This window comes from Periophthalmus magnuspinnatus, chromosome 10, assembly GCF_009829125.3.
Source record: "Periophthalmus magnuspinnatus isolate fPerMag1 chromosome 10, fPerMag1.2.pri, whole genome shotgun sequence".
NCBI classification, from domain to species: domain Eukaryota; kingdom Metazoa; phylum Chordata; class Actinopteri; order Gobiiformes; family Gobiidae; genus Periophthalmus; species Periophthalmus magnuspinnatus.
Window position 1 is genome coordinate 34,959,789 of NC_047135.1, and position 18,109 is coordinate 34,977,897.

Consider the following 18,109-nt stretch of genomic DNA (forward strand, 5'->3'; position numbering starts at 1 on the left):
GATATGGTTAGTGTTGGGTATGGGTGATGTTGAGTAGGGGTATGGTTGGTGTGGGTGTCGTTGAGGTGGTTGGTGTTGGGTGGGTGTAGGTAGTGTTGGGGTGTGTGTAGGTGGTGTTGGTGTAGGCGTAGGTGGTGTTGGGTGAGTTGCAGCATCAGAGTCGATATAGTAAAAACGCTTCGGTCTCACAGCTCTGGGGGAGTGTGGTTGTGTCGTGGTGGTGTTGGAGGTGGAGGTGTAGGTGGTGCTGGGCGTGTTGCCGCTTCGGAGTCGATATAGTAAAAACTTCGCTCTCGGCTCGGGGTGATTCAGTCTCTTTTCAGACGGAGCCGTTTTTTTTCCCACCCAAAACCTTTGAATGACTTTTTTTTCTTCACTTTTTGTCGCTCCACCTCGATCGCTCCTATAAATCTTCAGCTGAACTAAAAGCCTGACAGGTTCCTCATTCCAGCTTTAGTCTCTCTTATTTTAGCTTTTGTTTGCCACCCCCTCCTCGTATAAGACGACATTTCTGTTTACATTTGTCACTCTATCATTTCACCTCCCGTATAATTCAGTATAATTCAGTATTTTTACTTTTCTTTGTCACATCCTCGTATCATCTCTTTTTCGTATAAGACAATATTATTGTTTTGAGAAAATGGGTAATACGCAGGTAGCACTTCCAAATCCATAATCCATCTAGACTTGGCGCTCGAAGTTAATTAGTTTCTGAAAATTGCTCCAAAAATCTGGGAAGGTTTAAATCTTTTATGGCAAATTATTTAATACTTCTTAATTGCAATTGTTCAAAACGCAGCTCGATCAGATGAGGAGGTGTTTAACAGGTCCAGGGCTCTCTAAATCGGGTTATTTAGAAAACCCTGGACCTGTTTTAAATACCAGTTTTTATTTAATATACCGATTCACAGACCAAAACGGGACGTCGACTGAAACGATTTCTCTGCCGATACCTGTTCTCGGGATGGTTCTCAAGCTCTGGTCCCACACTTTACTGAAACCCAAGCACAAATGGAACTGGCAGGAGCGACCAGAGCAAATAAATAGTTCGTCAGAGATAGAGCGCGAGTACAAAAGAGCCGAGTCTCACTGTGTAATTAGCTGCTGCTTTTTCCCTATCACCATCGGGCCAGATTAGACCCCCCCCTCCTGGTGGAGAAGTGTCAGACCACCTCTCCTTTTACCCCCTCTAATGGCTTCCTACGTGTCTATACGGGGACGAGGCGACTCGAGGGCACCAACCTGAACACCAACATGTACACAAGTAAATACACAATAAAGACACACTCAGGTTTATTATTTTGATGAATATTTCAAAGAACAGGGCCCTGAGCTGCTTTGGTTTGGACACGAGATACTGGAACATGGCACAATGAGATAATAATAATAATAATAATAATAATAATAATAATAATGGTGATAATAATAATAATAATAATAATAATAATAATAATAATGGTGATAATAATAATAATAATAATAATAATGATGGTGATAATAATAATAATAATAATAATAATGATAGTGATAATAATAATAATAATAATAATAATGATAGTGATAATAATGATAGTGATAATAATAATAATAATAATAATAATAATACTATGATAATAATAAAAAAATAAAAAATAAAAAAATCTATCTATTTTAATGCTCATTTCAGACATTGTTTAGTCCTAAAGCAACACTGCGTAACATTCTGGAGTTGGCCCGTCACCTGCATGATTCCATGGAAATAGAAAGTTAAGGTCATACTTCCAAACATAAGTGTAAATAAGGTTCATGTCATACTGTGGAACAAGTACATTTCCATGGAAACAAGCAGGAGCAGCCCCCCCTCAGACCAAGTAAGAGTCAGGTTTGTGGAGAGGCGAGCTCGCTCACAGTAAGGATGCATGGTTTTTTTTTATGTTTGTCCATCCATTTTCTTCCTCTTATCCAAAGTCGGGTCATGGGGGCAGCCGTCCAAGCAGGGACTCCCAGACTTTGTTTATTTGTGATTTGCAAAAAGAAAAAAAGAGTAAAAAGTTACGTGACGGGGCTTTACGTTGGAGCTTGTCCAAATGTGTGTATCATAACCCTGCATAATCTGAGTTTATTGATTCTCCAGGTTTTACACAGTTAGCCTTTCTGTAGAAACAAGAAGCATTGGATTTACCATCAGACACACGTTTATGCAAAATGAAAAAGAAACTCCTCCACAGTCGGTCCAGTGTTTGGGTTTTCAGACACTTTCAGATCGTCTCCTTATCGACTCGTTTAAACTTTAACTCTGAAGTCCAGGCATTATTTTATTTTAGCCTAAATCCTTCAAACAGCTGGTATCTGGGAGAGCTTTCGCCGCCGCGTTATCTTGTCCGTCTGCATCACAACCATTTCACGTTTCTCCTTTGCCATTTTGCTGCTGCGGACTTGGCCCATGAGCCGATGAGCACGTGTTAACCATGGCCACTCTTGCAGACATCCGAGACACTGGAGCCAAGCCGGTGATGGTCTACATCCACGGGGGATCGTACATGGAGGGGACGGGCAACATGATCGATGGCAGCGTGCTGGCCAGCTATGGAAATGTCATCGTGATCACTCTCAACTACCGCGTGGGCGTCTTGGGTAAGTACCCTTCCTCGATAATTCTTCAAGGACATTTTCTGGGCCGTGTTTGTAGGTCACGCTATAGGTGTGAAAAGCAAAGACTGTCAGCGGTGAGGCATTACTTACAACGCTCCCCCGTTTCACGTGCCGCGCAAATGCAGATGAATGAAGTTTGGTGGAGAAGCGGGCGCGGTGTTTTTGTGGCTGCAGTTTAGCGATAAATAAAGAAATGATTGTAATGACTTTGGAAATGGAATGGCGTGAGAGAGGAGAGTGCTACAGGCGGTGGAGGGTTTTTCTCGCGGACTTGTGGATGCTGCAGATTGACTGGCGCAGCTGAATCCTCTTTCAGACACTTGTGTGAAGGAGAGAGAGCGCGCGAGAGGGAGGGAGGGAGCGCAGGACGAGGGAGCTCCATGGAAACAGCTGCAGCAACACAAAATGGAGTTTGTTAGCACACTACCAATGCTTTGTACCTATTCCATCCATCTCTCTGACACAGTTTATTTCCGCGCGCGCACATTTTTTTTTTTACATTTGGAGTGCTTAGCCAACAGACACTCGCGCCGTATAAAATGAAATCTGCATGTTGTCATTTGCATTTGTTGAAAACGTTGCTTCAGATTTGGCCTAAATGGATGGCAGGTGCTAGCGAGCGACTGATGAGGCTGCTGGAGTGTTTTTTTCCCGTTCGCGACAAAGCTCGTGTGAAAAGTATTTGTAATAGACGATTTCAAAGTTAATTTTACAAATAGGACGCTAACACAGATGGCGGCGGAGCTCGTGTCGTTGCGGAGTCGTACGGGAAGAGCAGATGTTTTCTTTCTTACGTTTCAAGTGTTTTTTTTTCATTCACGCAGCAGAAAAATAATAGATATATTGGCTAGATTGTTGTTTCATTGTTGTTCTTTGCAGTCACATGTTCTGTCAGTGAACTTATTGCACTCGAGGTGGCAGTGGCTCGGTTGGTAGAAGGTTGGCGGTTCGAATCCCGCTCTTGACATAAACGTCATTGGTGTTTGAGTGTCTTGAAGGTGGAAAATATATAAAAAATGTGCCAAAAATGTGTCAAATGTGAACCAAAATAATCAAACTTCATCTAATCCCGAATGCCCACTGTGCACTTCTGGCTCCAGTTCACTTTCTATTGAAAAACTGTCAACTCTTTCTCTGTACCTGCTGCTGTCAGACTCGTCATTTCGGTCTTAAAATGTTCGTATTAACCTGAATGACCCTGGTATTTTTATTTTGCTATTTTAAGTCAAGATATGAATATTAATAATGGACAAATCAGAGGTCGCGCGATTCTGCTAGCGTCAACAACAGGTTTGATTGATTGACAGCGTTGCTAAGTGCCCACTCCCTGCTAAACCAGTGGTGCGAATGGGAAGGGGCGGTACCTTCAACCGGATTGGCTCTTTGGTTGCTATGATACTTGCTCTGAGCTTCACTTAGTCCACGTTTCATACACGTTTCTGTGGTTGGTACCTGGTGTAAAAAACATTTCTAGGAAGTAAAAGATGACATTTAAAGCCATACTGCGGAACATTCCAGGCAACGCAAAGGCATTTTTATGAAACGAGCAGGTGACGAACCCGTGCAGCTTTAATGTCGGTCTGTTTTGTTTCGTTAACGCTGAGTTGGTTCATATTCGCTGGTATTTTTTCAGTATTTTATGTCGTTTAAAAGGTTCACTCTGTAACTTTTCTAGTGGACCGTCCAAACTTATCTAAATCCATGAAGACCAGTTGATGTTACAGGTCATGTCTGTGGAGAGGCGACCCCATTCACTTTAAGTCAGTACGAGTGTTTTCAACGTTTTCTTTTGCATTCGAAGCAGCTGCAATCGAATAAAAGCAAGCTAGGTCAACTTAAAGCCATACTGTGAAACATTGGGTAAGCAACAGTAACTCCATGGAGATGTGTAAGTGACATAATGTACAAGAAAAGTTACATAGTGAACCTTTTCAGATCTGTGTTCTAATGTTGTTTCCTCATCACAAACAGACCTGGAGTAGTTTTTTTTGTTTTTTTTGTTTCATTCACACACATTTAACGCACAAACAAACCTGCATATTTAGGCTCGAGTTCTTCTCTCAAACTGAAAACGCTCTATCCCACCTTGTGATGTCATCATGTGGCGATACAGGAAGTGCTCCGCTGTGTTTTCAAACTCCACACACCTTCATTTCTAGAATCATTTGGATCATTTCCGCTCCTGGAATTGACACTTATCTCTACTAAACTAACGGTAAAATGTAGCTGGTAACTTAAAAACTTCCACTTGATGACATCACAAGGTGGAACAGAGCGTTTTGAGCTTTGGGAATGACATCCTAACGTATCTTAAACCTCACAAGAGTCCATTTTGTGTCATATCGGACCTTTAAATGCGCATCGCAGAGCCAACACGTCCTATTATCACTTCAGAAACATCATGTACGTTTCCCACAGTGGCGCTAGCTGGTTGCACTATTCTCTCTATCTTCGTGTTGTTGCTGCTGTATCGCGTTGTATTTTGCCACAATCTCCTGAGCCGGATGTCCTCGTCTCGCTGTTCGCCGTGTTCGTAGCTACGAGCGCACGAGCCTAATTCAAATTCATGATCATATTTCTTTCATGGCACTTCAATTATGAGTCAGATGTTTTTTGTTTTTTTGTTTTTTTTTCCCCGAGCCTGGCACATTTTCGCTAAATGTCACTCTACACGCACGCTCCCTCACACGTCACGTTCTCCAAAATATCGCGCAAAAATAGTACCGTTTTTGCCGCGTCAATACACACGACACACGCGCGGCGGTCGACAATGCCCTCCGCCCGCCAGCCGTTCTCAGAAACAAGAAGAAGTGATGCATGTAGGGAGCGATAATGTCCATCACTAGCCCGGTCTGATAATCTCCCCGTGGTACTTTAAACTGCGCACACTCTGGCATATATAAACGCACACAGACGCACACACAGACGCGCAAAGCAAACACAACCAGGGCTGGAGGAAAAAAGAGCGAGAGGCAGAGAGGGATAGATTGATTGCATGATGGTCCAATTTGCGCTAAGCTGACTGAAGATTTCCCCTCATAAAGCTATACGTACTTGACAAACGATAATTGCGTGTCTTCAGCGTGTTTCTTTTTGCCTTTACGTAAACGATAAGGCTATAACCGTTAGCGCTGAACTAAGCTAATCCGTGTTAAGTGAAACCGAACGGGCAGGTTTGAAGTTCTGTGCGACGGGACGGTAAACAATAATATCGTTTTAGGGTCGACAAGAATCGTTCGCGGCGCTTTTTATATAACGTCAACAAAGATAATCGTTGTCGTTTCGCCGGAATGTGCAGAAAAAACGACTTTTCCTCACGATCTCGTCTAAATCACTGTTGTTTTCACTTATATGAGCCTATTTATAAGATTAAAATGGTAGTTATTCATATCCAGAATATTTTTAAACTGTTAGCAGCAATAATTATCGTGATATAATCGTTAATCGCAATTATTTTGGTGATAATAGTGATAATCGTGGCACCAAATTTCACTATCATCCCGAGAAATCTGTTAAATGTCACGATAATGTGATAATTTATATGACAAAGACTTTACTGTCCCGTCAGAACCACACGCTTTGACCAAACGTTACAAAGACGAGTGGATCTGGAGCTGTTTCCTGTTTCCCGATTTCAGAGGACGTGATTGACAGGTGGATTAACCAGTCAGAGAGACGCAAGGTCCGGTCACGTCCAAAACAAACATGGCTGCTCAAAAACCAACAAAACTTTCCATCGCAGGTAAAAGAAGTTATAGTTTGCGGTGAACGTTCCAAGATTTTTAGCATTTTTAGCATTTTTGAAACACGATTCAGGACTTTTTGGTTGTTTTGCGGGAGTCTTCGAGCGGATCGTGGGCAGCGGGGTCAGAGATGAGGTAATCCGTACCGGTCCAGGTGAACTCGGTTGGACGGCGTGCGGTTCGTACCGATCGTGGAGAGCTGGGTCGGAGACAGAGGAGCTGTGCGGGTCCAGGGAGCGGGATTTGACGAGGAACAAAAGACGTTCAACCGACACGAGATCGAGCCACGCAGAGCTGTACCGCTGTGGATACGCGGACGATCTGGCGCTTTTTTCCTCGCCAGGTGCGGCTTGATTGCGGATTAGTTGCAGGTGTGTGTGGGAGGAGCCTGAATCTCCGCCCAGTTCCAGCCTCTGACACAGAAAGGAGGAGGAAAACAGCACAAAAAAGACAGGACAGACACAAATCAGCGACTGGTTGGAGCGTCTCAAGTTCGAACGGACCTATACTTCCTATATTTCCCCTTCATTTTACTCAGACTTTCCGTAAAAGATGTATTTTAAAAGTCTGAAAGCTGCTCAGGGATAATCAGCTCGGTGGAACTAATGACCACAAGACCTATCTTTTTATTAAATATCTGTTTCTGAAACTTTATAAACCGCAAGTTATTAAAGCATTGCACAGAATCGTTGCATTATAGATGGATTTTTTGGGTTTAAAACAGCCTCGTTATGGATAATAGTTAGCACGTAGCCGGTTAGCCTCTCCGATGTGTTTGAACTTTTAATGTTTTTTTCGAAAAGTATGAGAAAAATGAAAGCAAAATTGACTTTGGACATCGACGTTGAGTTCTATTGTCCAGTTTCAGATCGTTGTGGATCCGAATATCCAGAATATAGAAGGGACTGGACGATCAGGCAACTAAAAACTACTACTACAACTTATCCTGAGCTTGTAGTATTGCAGTATAAGTACTCAAACTAAATGGTTACGCTGGTAAAAATATACAAAAACAACCACTACTGCTCATACGTTTAATGATAGTTTACTAATGAAGTTACTTTATACCAGGTTTTAGAAAAGGGGAAACAAATGACGTATTAATTTGAAGGATAAAGTGTTGCCTACTTGAAAAATACTCTTAAAACATGTATTTAATTGTACTGTATTTGAGAGATAAAAATAAGCGGCGGAAAGAGGCGACGCTGATCAGAACACTGGTGCCTCTTCACTCTTTTGTTCCACATACGCGGCCTCGTACTGTGTCATAGAAACGAGCGCGTAAATAAATAAATAATCGCGTATTAATGAAAAACCAAAGCTCTTTTAATTAGCCTGCTTAAAGGGACGGGGGAATAATGGCGGCCGAGTGAATTAGACAAGATAATGAGTTTAAAGTGTAGACGGACGAGTCAAACCAGGCTCCTGCGCCGCTAAAACACTGTGGCTCCCGTCGTCCTCCCTGAGCAGTCTGAAAGCGACATTAATAATGCAGTAAACACCTTTGAAAGCCAAACACTCTGAATATTTCACTATTTCTACAGAAACAATCGCAGACCGCTCACTAAATCTCAGGGAGCTGTATTTGCGAAGGGCTAAAATACATCCCACATGAGAAATCGACAAATTGGAAGCGCTAAATCGAATCCAGGGATGTTTTTTTCTCTATCTGCGGCTATTAAAGATGCTAATATCACTTGCATATTATGAGTGCGGCAGCTCTAATCGCAGGGTTAGTGCTTTTCAGTTCATTAAAAGGAAGCAGAATTAGGGAGATTTGGTAATGTACTTTTTGTTACAATGAGTTTCCATTAGCAGAGTGCACTGGGCTGAGGTAACTCTTTTGGCTTTGCACAATGAAAGCGGCGCCTCCAAGATCACCGATTGAAAAGAAACCAGCAGAACGCGGGCTGACAGTTTTAGTGGCCGTTAATGCGGTAAAAATCTGAACAAGTATTGTTTCTGAAAGCATAGAACAAGTTGTATAATAGTGTGTACACAGTCGAACAGCAAACCCCCACGGGACGACTGTGAGCCACTCCCAGGCACATAAAGTGTAGAACCCACAGAAATCCAGCAGAAAGGAGCCGAGCACAGTCCTAACAAGTCTGCAGTGATTTGCCAGCACTTCTGTTCCAATTAAAGAGCAGTAAGTCTGGCCCCCGCAGCCTCCACCTGATGCTCACGCTCCGATTATGGGGCTACACTTCTCCCGAGGAGTTGTTTGGAAACTTTAATATTTCAGACGTTTGCAGTTTATAAGATTGAGATTTGATCAGTAATTATGTATTGACCCACCTCTGCGTAGTTATCAGCAGATGGCACATGGAGCGAGCAGCTGTCCTGTTAGCGCCGCGCTCTGGGGTCACGTCGCCGCGTGTTTAGACAGAGCGGCGTTTGGGTTTGTCCATTGATCAGTTTGTGTGTGCGCCCTTCTGCCCCGTGTGTGTATGTCTGTGTATAAAAGTGTATGTAGGGGTGTGTGTGTGTGTGTATATATATGTGTGTATATATATGTGTATGTCTGTGGATGTGTGTGTATATGTGTGTGTGTATGTCTGTGTATAAAAGTGTATGTATGTGTGTCTGTGGATGTGTGTGTATATGTGTGTGTGTCTGTGGATGTGTGTGCGCGCCCTTCTGCCCTGTGTGTGTGTATCTGTGTATAAATGTGTATGTATGTGGATGTGTGTGTGTATATATATGTGTGTATATATATGTGTATGTCTGTGGATGTGTGTGTATATATGTGTGTGTGTGTGTCTGTGGATGTGTGTGTATATATATGTGTGTGTGTGTCTGTGGATGTGTATATATATATATGTGTGTGTGTGTGTCTGTAGACGTGTGTATATATGTGTGTGTCTGTGGACGTGTGTGTGTATATGTGTATGTCTGTAGATGTGTGTGTATATGATGTGTGTGTATATATATATGTGTATGTTTGTGGATGTGTGTGTGTGTATATATGTGTGTGTCTGTGGGCGTGTGTATATATATGATGTGTGTGTATATATGTGTATGTCTGTAGACGTGTGTGTATATATGATGTGTGTGTATATATGTGTATGTCTGTAGACGTGTGTGTATATATGATGTATGTGTATATATGTGTATGTCTGTAGACGTGTGTGTATATATGATGTGTGTGTATATATGTGTATGTCTGTAGATGTGTGTGTGTATATGATGTGTGTGTATATATGTGTATGTCTGTAGATGTGTGTGTGTATATGATGTGTGTGTATATATATATGTGTATGTTTGTGGATGTGTGTGTGTGTATATATGTGTGTGTCTGTGGGCGTGTGTATATATATGATGTGTGTGTATATATGTGTATGTCTGTAGACGTGTGTGTATATATGATGTGTGTGTATATATGTGTATGTCTGTAGACGTGTGTGTATATATGATGTGTGTGTATATATGTGTATGTCTGTAGACGTGTGTGTATATATGATGTGTGTGTATATATGTGTATGTCTGTAGATGTGTGTGTGTATATGATGTGTGTGTATATATGTGTATGTCTGTAGATGTGTGTGTGTATATGATGTGTGTGTATATATATATGTGTATGTTTGTGGATGTGTGTGTGTGTATATATGTGTGTGTCTGTGGGCGTGTGTATATATATGATGTGTGTGTATATATGTGTATGTCTGTAGACGTGTGTGTATATATGATGTGTGTGTATATATGTGTATGTCTGTAGACGTGTGTGTATATATGATGTGTGTGTATATATGTGTATGTCTGTAGACGTGTGTGTATATATGATGTGTGTGTATATATGTGTATGTCTGTAGATGTGTGTGTGTATATGATGTGTGTGTATATATGTGTATGTCTGTAGATGTGTGTGTGTATATGATGTGTGTGTATATATATATGTGTATGTTTGTGGATGTGTGTGTGTGTATATATGTGTGTGTCTGTGGGCGTGTGTATATATATGATGTGTGTGTATATATGTGTATGTCTGTAGACGTGTGTGTATATATGATGTGTGTGTATATATGTGTATGTCTGTAGACGTGTGTGTATATATGATGTGTGTGTATATATGTGTATGTCTGTAGACGTGTGTGTATATATGATGTGTGTGTATATATGTGTATGTCTGTAGATGTGTGTGTGTATATGATGTGTGTGTATATATGTGTATGTCTGTAGATGTGTGTGTGTATATGATGTGTGTGTATATATATATGTGTATGTTTGTGGATGTGTGTGTGTGTATATATGTGTGTGTCTGTGGGCGTGTGTATATATATGATGTGTGTGTATATATGTGTATGTCTGTAGACGTGTGTGTATATATGATGTGTGTGTATATATGTGTATGTCTGTAGACGTGTGTGTATATATGTGTGTCTGTAGACGTGTGTGCGGTGGGCGTGCAGCTCGCCGTAGCCGCACCTTTCTAATGATGTGTAATGAGTCCCGGTCGGGGGGGAGTATCTTGTATCACTGCTCTTTACAAATATAATTACTCACTGACTCTCCAGAGCATGTCAGTGTCTCCGTCCGTCGGGGGGAGGGGACTTAATTACTAGTTTCCAAATGCATTAAAAATGAACAAAGGCTTCCACTGTGCCAAAACCCAAGGTGACATGTGCGGCGTCAGTCAGGGCTTTGGGAGGACGCTCAAGTGCACCGAGTACTTATACTGCGTACGGCGTTCTGCGTACCGAGTTTACGCGTGACCTCTGATGTCCGTCGCACATATCTCCGGGATCACAGACCGTCACCCGACTTCACCCAACTTATTCAGCCCGTCAAAAGAAGAGGCCAGATACGATCAAATAACCTGGGCCGCCGCACGGGTCACGTCACATTGATTTTGTGGTTATTCAGTTTGTACAATACGACGGCGACTTTTGAGCGAAATGCTAAGGCTCTAATTCAGCCTCAATTTAAAGGAGTTAACCTCCAAATCTAAAGGGTTGGAATCTTTTCATTACATTTATAGAGTTGATTGTAATTATATAAAATGGAAGCAGTGAATGAATCATCGTCGTAAAGAATTTTTCAACATTCCAGTCAAGTGTGAACTCCCCACAGCTGAGTTAAAAATATCTGTCATTTGAGTTCTCTCCTGGAAAAAGACTGTGGAGCTGGACGTAGTTTTGGAGCTGCAGTCGTGTCTTATGTTTTTTTTTTTTTTTTTTTTGGAGCTGCAGTCGTGTCTTCTCATGTTTTTTTTTTGTTTTTTGGAGCTGCAGTCGTGTCTTCTCATGTTTTTTTTTTTTTTTTTTTTTGGAGCTGCAGTCGTGTCTTCTCATGTTTTGTTTTTTTGTTTTTTGGAGCTGCAGTCGTGTCTTCTCATGTTGTTTTTTTGTTTTTTGGAGCTGCAGTCGTGTCTTCTCGTGTTTTTTTTTGTTTTTTGGAGCTGCAGTCGTGTTTTTTGTTTTGTTTTTTGTGTCTCGTTCGTGTCTTCTCGTGTTGATGTTTTGTTTTTTGGAGCTGGTCGTGTCTTCTCGTGTTTTTTTTTGTTTTTTGAAGCTGCAGTCGTGTCTTCTCATGTTGATGTTTTGTTTTTTGGAGCTGGTCGTGTCTTCTCATGTTTTTTTTTGTTTTTTGGAGCTGCAGTCGTGTCTTCTCATGTTGATGTTTTGTTTTTTGGAGCTGCAGTCGTGTCTTCTCATGTTTTTTTTTGTTTTTTGGAGCTGCAGTCGTGTCTTCTCATGTTTTTTTTTGTTTTTTGGAGCTGCAGTCGTGTCTTCTCATGTTTTTTTTTTGTTTTTTGGAGCTGCAGTCGTGTCTTCTCATGTTTTTTTTAGTTTTTTGGAGCTGCAGTCATGTTTTTTGTTTTGTTTTTTGTGTCTTGTTCGTGTCTTCTCGTGTTGATGTTTTGTTTTTTGGAGCTGGTCGTGTCTTCTCATGTTTTTTTTGTTTTTTGGAGCTGCAGTCGTGTCTTCTCGTGTTGCTTTTTTATTTTTTGGAGCTGCAGTCGTGTCTTCTCATGTTTTTTTTTGTTTTTTGGAGCTGCAGTCGTGTCTTCTCATGTTTTTTTTGTTTTTTGGAGCTGCAGTCGTGTCTTCTCATGTTGATGTTTTGTTTTTTGGAGCTGCAGTCGTGTCTTTTCATGTTTTTTTTTGTTTTTTGGAGCTGCAGTCGTGTCTTCTCATGTTGTTTTTTTGTTTTTTTTGGAGCTGCAGTCGTGTCTTCTCATGTTGATGTTTTGTTTTTTGGAGCTGCAGTCATGTCTTCTCATGTTTTTTTTGTTTTTTGTGTCTCGTTCGTGTCTTCTCGTGTTGATGTTTTGTTTTTTGGAGCTGCAGTCGTGTCTTCTCATGTTTTTTTTTGTTTTTTGGAGCTGCAGTCGTGTCTTCTCATGTTTTTTTTTTTGTTTTTTGGAGCTGCAGTCGTGTCTTCTTATGTTTTTTTTTTGTTTTTTGGAGCTGGTCGTGTCTTCTCATGTTTTTTTTTTTGTTTTTTGGAGCTGCAGTCGTGTCTTCTTATGTTTTTTTTTTTTTTTTTTGGAGCTGCAGTCGTGTCTTCTCATGTTTTTTTTGTTTTTTGGAGCTGCAGTCGTGTCTTCTCATGTTTTTTTTTGTTTTTTGGAGCTGCAGTCGTGTCTTCTCATGTTTTTTTTTGTTTTTTGGAGCTTCAGTCATGTTTTTTGTTTTGTTTTTTGTGTCTCGTTCGTGTCTTCTCGTGTTGATGTTTTGTTTTTTGGAGCTGCAGTCGTGTCTTCTCATGTTTTTTTTTGTTTTTTGGAGCTGCAGTCGTGTCTTCTCATGTTGTTTCTTTTGTTTTTTGGAGCTGGTCGTGTCTTCTCATGTTGATGTTTTGTTTTTTGGAGCTGGTCGTGTCTTCTCATGTTTTTTTTGTTTTTTGGAGCTGGTCGTGTCTTCTCATGTTTTTTTTGTTTTTTGGAGCTGCAGTCGTGTCTTCTCGTGTTGCTTTTTTATTTTTTGGAGCTGCAGTCGTGTCTTCTCATGTTTTTTTTTATTTTTTGGAGCTGCAGTCGTGTCTTCTCATGTTTTTTTTTATTTTTTGGAGCTGCAGTCGTGTCTTCTCGCTCCAGTTTGTGTCTCGTTGGTGACACTTTTCTACAAATCTCTGCCAAAACATGAACTGGAGCCGCAGATGCCCGGTGGCTGCTCACAGTGGGGACGCTCTATTGTTCTGAACCCTGTGTCAGAAGATTCTTCCTCTTTCTTTGAAATGCCTGAGAACTGCTGATTAACTGAATTTGAATAAAACTGAGCACAAGACGTCTTCAGAAATGACTAAACCATCGATAGTGTTCAGGCACAATCTGCTCATATAATGTCTCAGATGTATTTCAATGTTCTGGGCACTTCTGATAACCACTTTTGCAAAAAATTATTGGAAAAATTGGGTTTCTTCATAAAAAAAATCAAAAATCCAAAAGTTTACAGAGCAGGAACAACATTTGGACAAATTTTGTGATATTCTAAGAAGACATTTTATTATTTGAAGAGTAAATCTGTCTCTTAAAACGGGGTTGGCCTCATGTCTCTTGGGAAAACCTCCTGTTTCTATATGATCAAATTAAAAAAGCTTAAATGAGCCATTAGTCACAGAGGAAACACAATCGAGTTACATGATGTGCTTTTAAAAGGTCAGAGCGATGACGCATTACTAAGACGATAAACTAATCGCATTAGGTCTTTAAAAACTACATTTGGTAATGTGTTGTCATGGTAACGTACTGTTAGTCCCATTTCGAGAGAGCCAGGGTCAGCTTTCAGTAATGTCCCAGTGTTCAGATTTAGGGGCAGGACGTCCCTTTTTTTAAGCGTCCAGAGTTTTCTTCTTGGAGATGTTGTTGTTTTGCCTGGAATGGTCCATAATGGAGAAAATTAAACAAGCGAGTCCATAAAACTGAGACGCTTTTTGGTAATAAAAACATGAAGGTGACAGGAGCTCAGTTGGTGTTTGTTTCACTGATCAGAAGGTGCGTGGTTCAAGTCCCGCTCTTGGTATAAACATCATTGGTTGAGCGGGGAGGGTTGGCAGCGCGATTCCATCTCCTTGGGCAAGACACTGTGCAATTTACAATCATAGATAAAAAGTAAGAGTTTTGAAATATTAAAAAAAGGTTTATTCTTTCTTAGAGCAGATACGGGCAGGACGGGGCACAAACCTTTTGGTACCAGCTGGACTTTTCTTAGGTCGTGTCTGTCACTAAACTCACTGCAGGACGAGGCGGAAAACATAAAAGAAATAATAAAAAAAAAAGAAAAACACGATTAAGTCTAGAAAATTCGTGGGTCTGTTAAAACTGCGTCCAGTCATTTTCGTGTTACAAAAGCCACACACATATTTTCTAAAACGCACAATTTACACGACAGAGTTTGACTGATCGGGTCCAAGGACACGCAAACACAAACACACACACTCTGTACTTAAATATTTTCTTTCATTACTTTTTTGTCAGTTTTTGTTTTGTTTTGTTCAATTTTTCATTTTTTTTTTTCTCTTTTTTTCATGTTGCCACAGTTTTTCACTTTCAACACTGCGAGTGAATTAGAACATAGTGTTGCCATGACATAAATTTACATTTCTCTCTCTGCATTTTGCGTAAATATCTGTATTTTTAGACATGAATATACTTAAACTTCCATCACAACACTTACCCCACCTCGCTCCGGCGTCTGTGCGAGCGGCTCCTTCATGTAAAACACTTTTAAGGTGGAAAAGTGTGACCATTTACCACGCGGCGTGTAAGCGAACGAACGAAACACTGTGCATTTCCATGGGTCAAGCAGGAGACCCGACAGCTTACGGCGCACCTTTTACTTCAATATGTAGTTTTACACCAGATGCCTGTTCTTGGGTCACTTGAGATAAATTGGAAAAACTGACCTACAAACCTGCGCGTGAGATTTACGTGCTCGTGGCGTGAGAGAACATATCAAAGCACTGGCCTTTTCCTGTTCACTCGGGTTATCTGCGTAGCGTGCCGCCGCCACAGTGCCGCCGCCACCGCCGTCGCCGCTCCGTGCGCTTGTTCGACATCAGCAGAACAACACATTCTATTTACTTTTGTGACTTGAACTCTGATTGTCGGTGTAATGTTAATGAGAAATTGTCCTCCCCTTTTTCATCTTACAACAAACGCAGCCCCGGAACAAAGCTCATTATTTTTCAAAAGCGTGACATTTCAGAAAAGTGTGACATAAAAAAAAAACAACAGAAAAAAATCAATTTCTTCGGTACAGTAGCAGTGTTCAGTATGCAAAAAACCAGCTCGGATGATTGTGGCGTTAAAAAAAAACAACAAAAAACAACACGTAAATACGCCTTACAAAGACATCAAAGAGCAAACGCGCCAACCGCTTTCATCTGGTCAAGGGGCGCATTTGCTCGCCGCGTCTCATGCTGCAAACGCGTCTCTCCGACTCAAACATGGCCGACCGGAGAGCGCGCAGATGGAGCGGCTCTTCACTGGAGGCAAACGCTGAGCTTGTGTCACTGTTTGTGTTGGAGATGGTTTACTGCTGAATCTTTTGACCTTTCGTGGTCAGCAGCAGACGGCGAGTGTCTGTCTGAAGACCTTTGAATATTACATCACTTTTGCCTCAAAGCGCTGACCAAAGCATCGGCAGATACAGACACGAGTTCGTCTTAATCGTTTGCGCGTTCTGCAAAATGGACTTTTCGCAGATTTTAACGCGAGGCAAGTTTATTCGTACGGCGCAGTTCGTACACAAAGTAATTCAGAGTGTTTTAAGGAATAAGAAGGATTAAAATCACACAAATCAAAACATAAATAATCACAAATAATCATCATAAAATTAACGTTCAAACGGAAGAGGCAGAATAAAAACCTTTCAGTCGTTTGCACAGATGAACAGAACAGTTTGAGTTTGGATTTAAACATCGTCAAAGTCGAGGCCTGAGTCGCGTCTTCAGGAAGATTAAAACTGAAACACTGATTCCTGACTCTGGGAGATGTTCTTTGGTGCTGGTCCATGGAGAGACTTGTTCACACTGAGCTGCTTTAAAGTCTCTGAGCCACAGGAGCCACAGGAGCCACAGGACACATGTGTGAAGTACTTCCTGGTTCTAGTCCTGATCCAAGCTGCAGTGTTCTGGATGTTCTGGATGTTCTGGATGTTCTGGATGTTCTGGATGTTCTGTGGCTCGTTTGTAGAGTCCAGTGATCAGGACGTTACAGTCGTCTAACCTCCTGGACACAAACGCCTGGATTTAATCACGTTATAGTCATTTCTCTTCACCGTTTACTCACCTGAAGTCGTATTTGGAGTGACGAAACTTTAATCCGACGCCATTTTGCCGATCGACCCTCGTTTTCACCTCCACTGTGACGTTTTATTTTCTTAATCGTTGATACCCGTAGGATTCAGCAGCGTCACATCGTCATTTTTGGACAGATGAAAAAAAAAATAAAAATGCTGCTTGCTAGTGTGACGTGCAGCTGTCCATAGGGGGCGCCAACATTTACGGCGACCTCAGCTCCTACTGGACGCCGCAGTTTTCTAACACAGACGTTACCAGAGTCGTTTTAGATGAATATTGCAACTTAAAATGTGCAAATTATAACAAAATGATCCACGAATGTCACAAATTATAACTATATTTACTGATTTTGAATTGAAATCGCCGGAGTCAGATAAAGTCGTACGTTTAAGCTGGAGGTTAATCGTGAGTATAAACACATTTTAATACTTAATTTTGAGTTTTTCCGCGTTTTTTCCCATGATAAAACTTGTCATTTCTTCGCAAAAACTGTGAATACCCGGATTCTCCACAGCTTTTTGACTGAATCTTACTTTGGCTAGCATATCTTTAGCGTGTTTCGAATGGGCCGAGCGCTGTGAATTCATACATAATAATAATAGTGTTTTGTTTGGTCCATTATCGACCCAAATCTCTCCTTCGGGACCTCAGTTCTGACTCTGTTTGTTCCTCCATGTTCCGTGTTCACTTGGCAGTTCCCACTCACTACATTTATTTTCTTAAGTAGTAAAAAAAAAAAAAGGCGTCTTGCATTTGAATAAAATCCCGCTACACTATTTCTGTTTGATTTTAACCCTAATTGGCCTCTTGTGGCAATTTATGCACGCCCACAATTATCTCAAGAGTTAAACTGATTATTGTGTAATGTTCTCCAAGGACCAACAGCTCAGAGTTTGTAAAGCTCAAATTAGAGCCACCGCAGCTGTATTTCGGCTACTTCTATTGTTTCATTCATTTTGTCGTTTCAGATTAAAATACGAGGTAACAAATCTGGGAATGGAGCATATTTTGTGACAGGACTTTACACGTTTTTACATGTTCTGATCTATGTTCTAATGTCGTTTCCTCGTCAAAAACAGACCTGGAGCTGCGTTTTGTTTCATTCGCACGTGTTTAATGTACAAAATGCTCCGTTCCACCTTGTGATGTCATCGTGTGGCGATACAGGAAGTGCTCCGCTCTGTTTTTAAACTCCACACGCCTTCATTTCTAGAAGAATTTGGATCATTTCAGCTTCTGGAATAACCACTTATCGCTACTGAACTAAAGGTAAAAGGAGCTGTTCACTTGGAAACTACCACTTTATGACATCACGAGGTGGAACGGGGCATTTTAAGGTTTGGAGATGTTACAGACTGATAATAAAGTTAATCAAACACGTGTGAATGAAACAAAACGCAACTCCAGATCTGTTTTTGAGGAGGTAACGGCATTAGAACATGGTTTAAAGCTACAAGAGTCAGTTTTGTGTGATGTAAAACCTTCAAATC

The 18,109-nt window shown here is 41.1% G+C and overlaps 1 protein-coding gene across 2 annotated transcripts in view; it reads left to right on the forward strand.

The window, feature by feature from the left end:
- The window catches only part of nlgn3a (neuroligin 3a), a 255,864-nt gene that overhangs the window by 85,977 nt on the left and 151,778 nt on the right, over nucleotides 1–18,109 (forward strand). For both annotated transcript variants that reach the window (XM_033974470.2, XM_033974471.2), the window contains one exon: nucleotides 2,464–2,613. In XM_033974470.2, coding sequence (XP_033830361.1) covers nucleotides 2,464–2,613 — 150 coding nt within the window. The remainder of the gene's footprint in view (nucleotides 1–2,463; nucleotides 2,614–18,109) is intronic.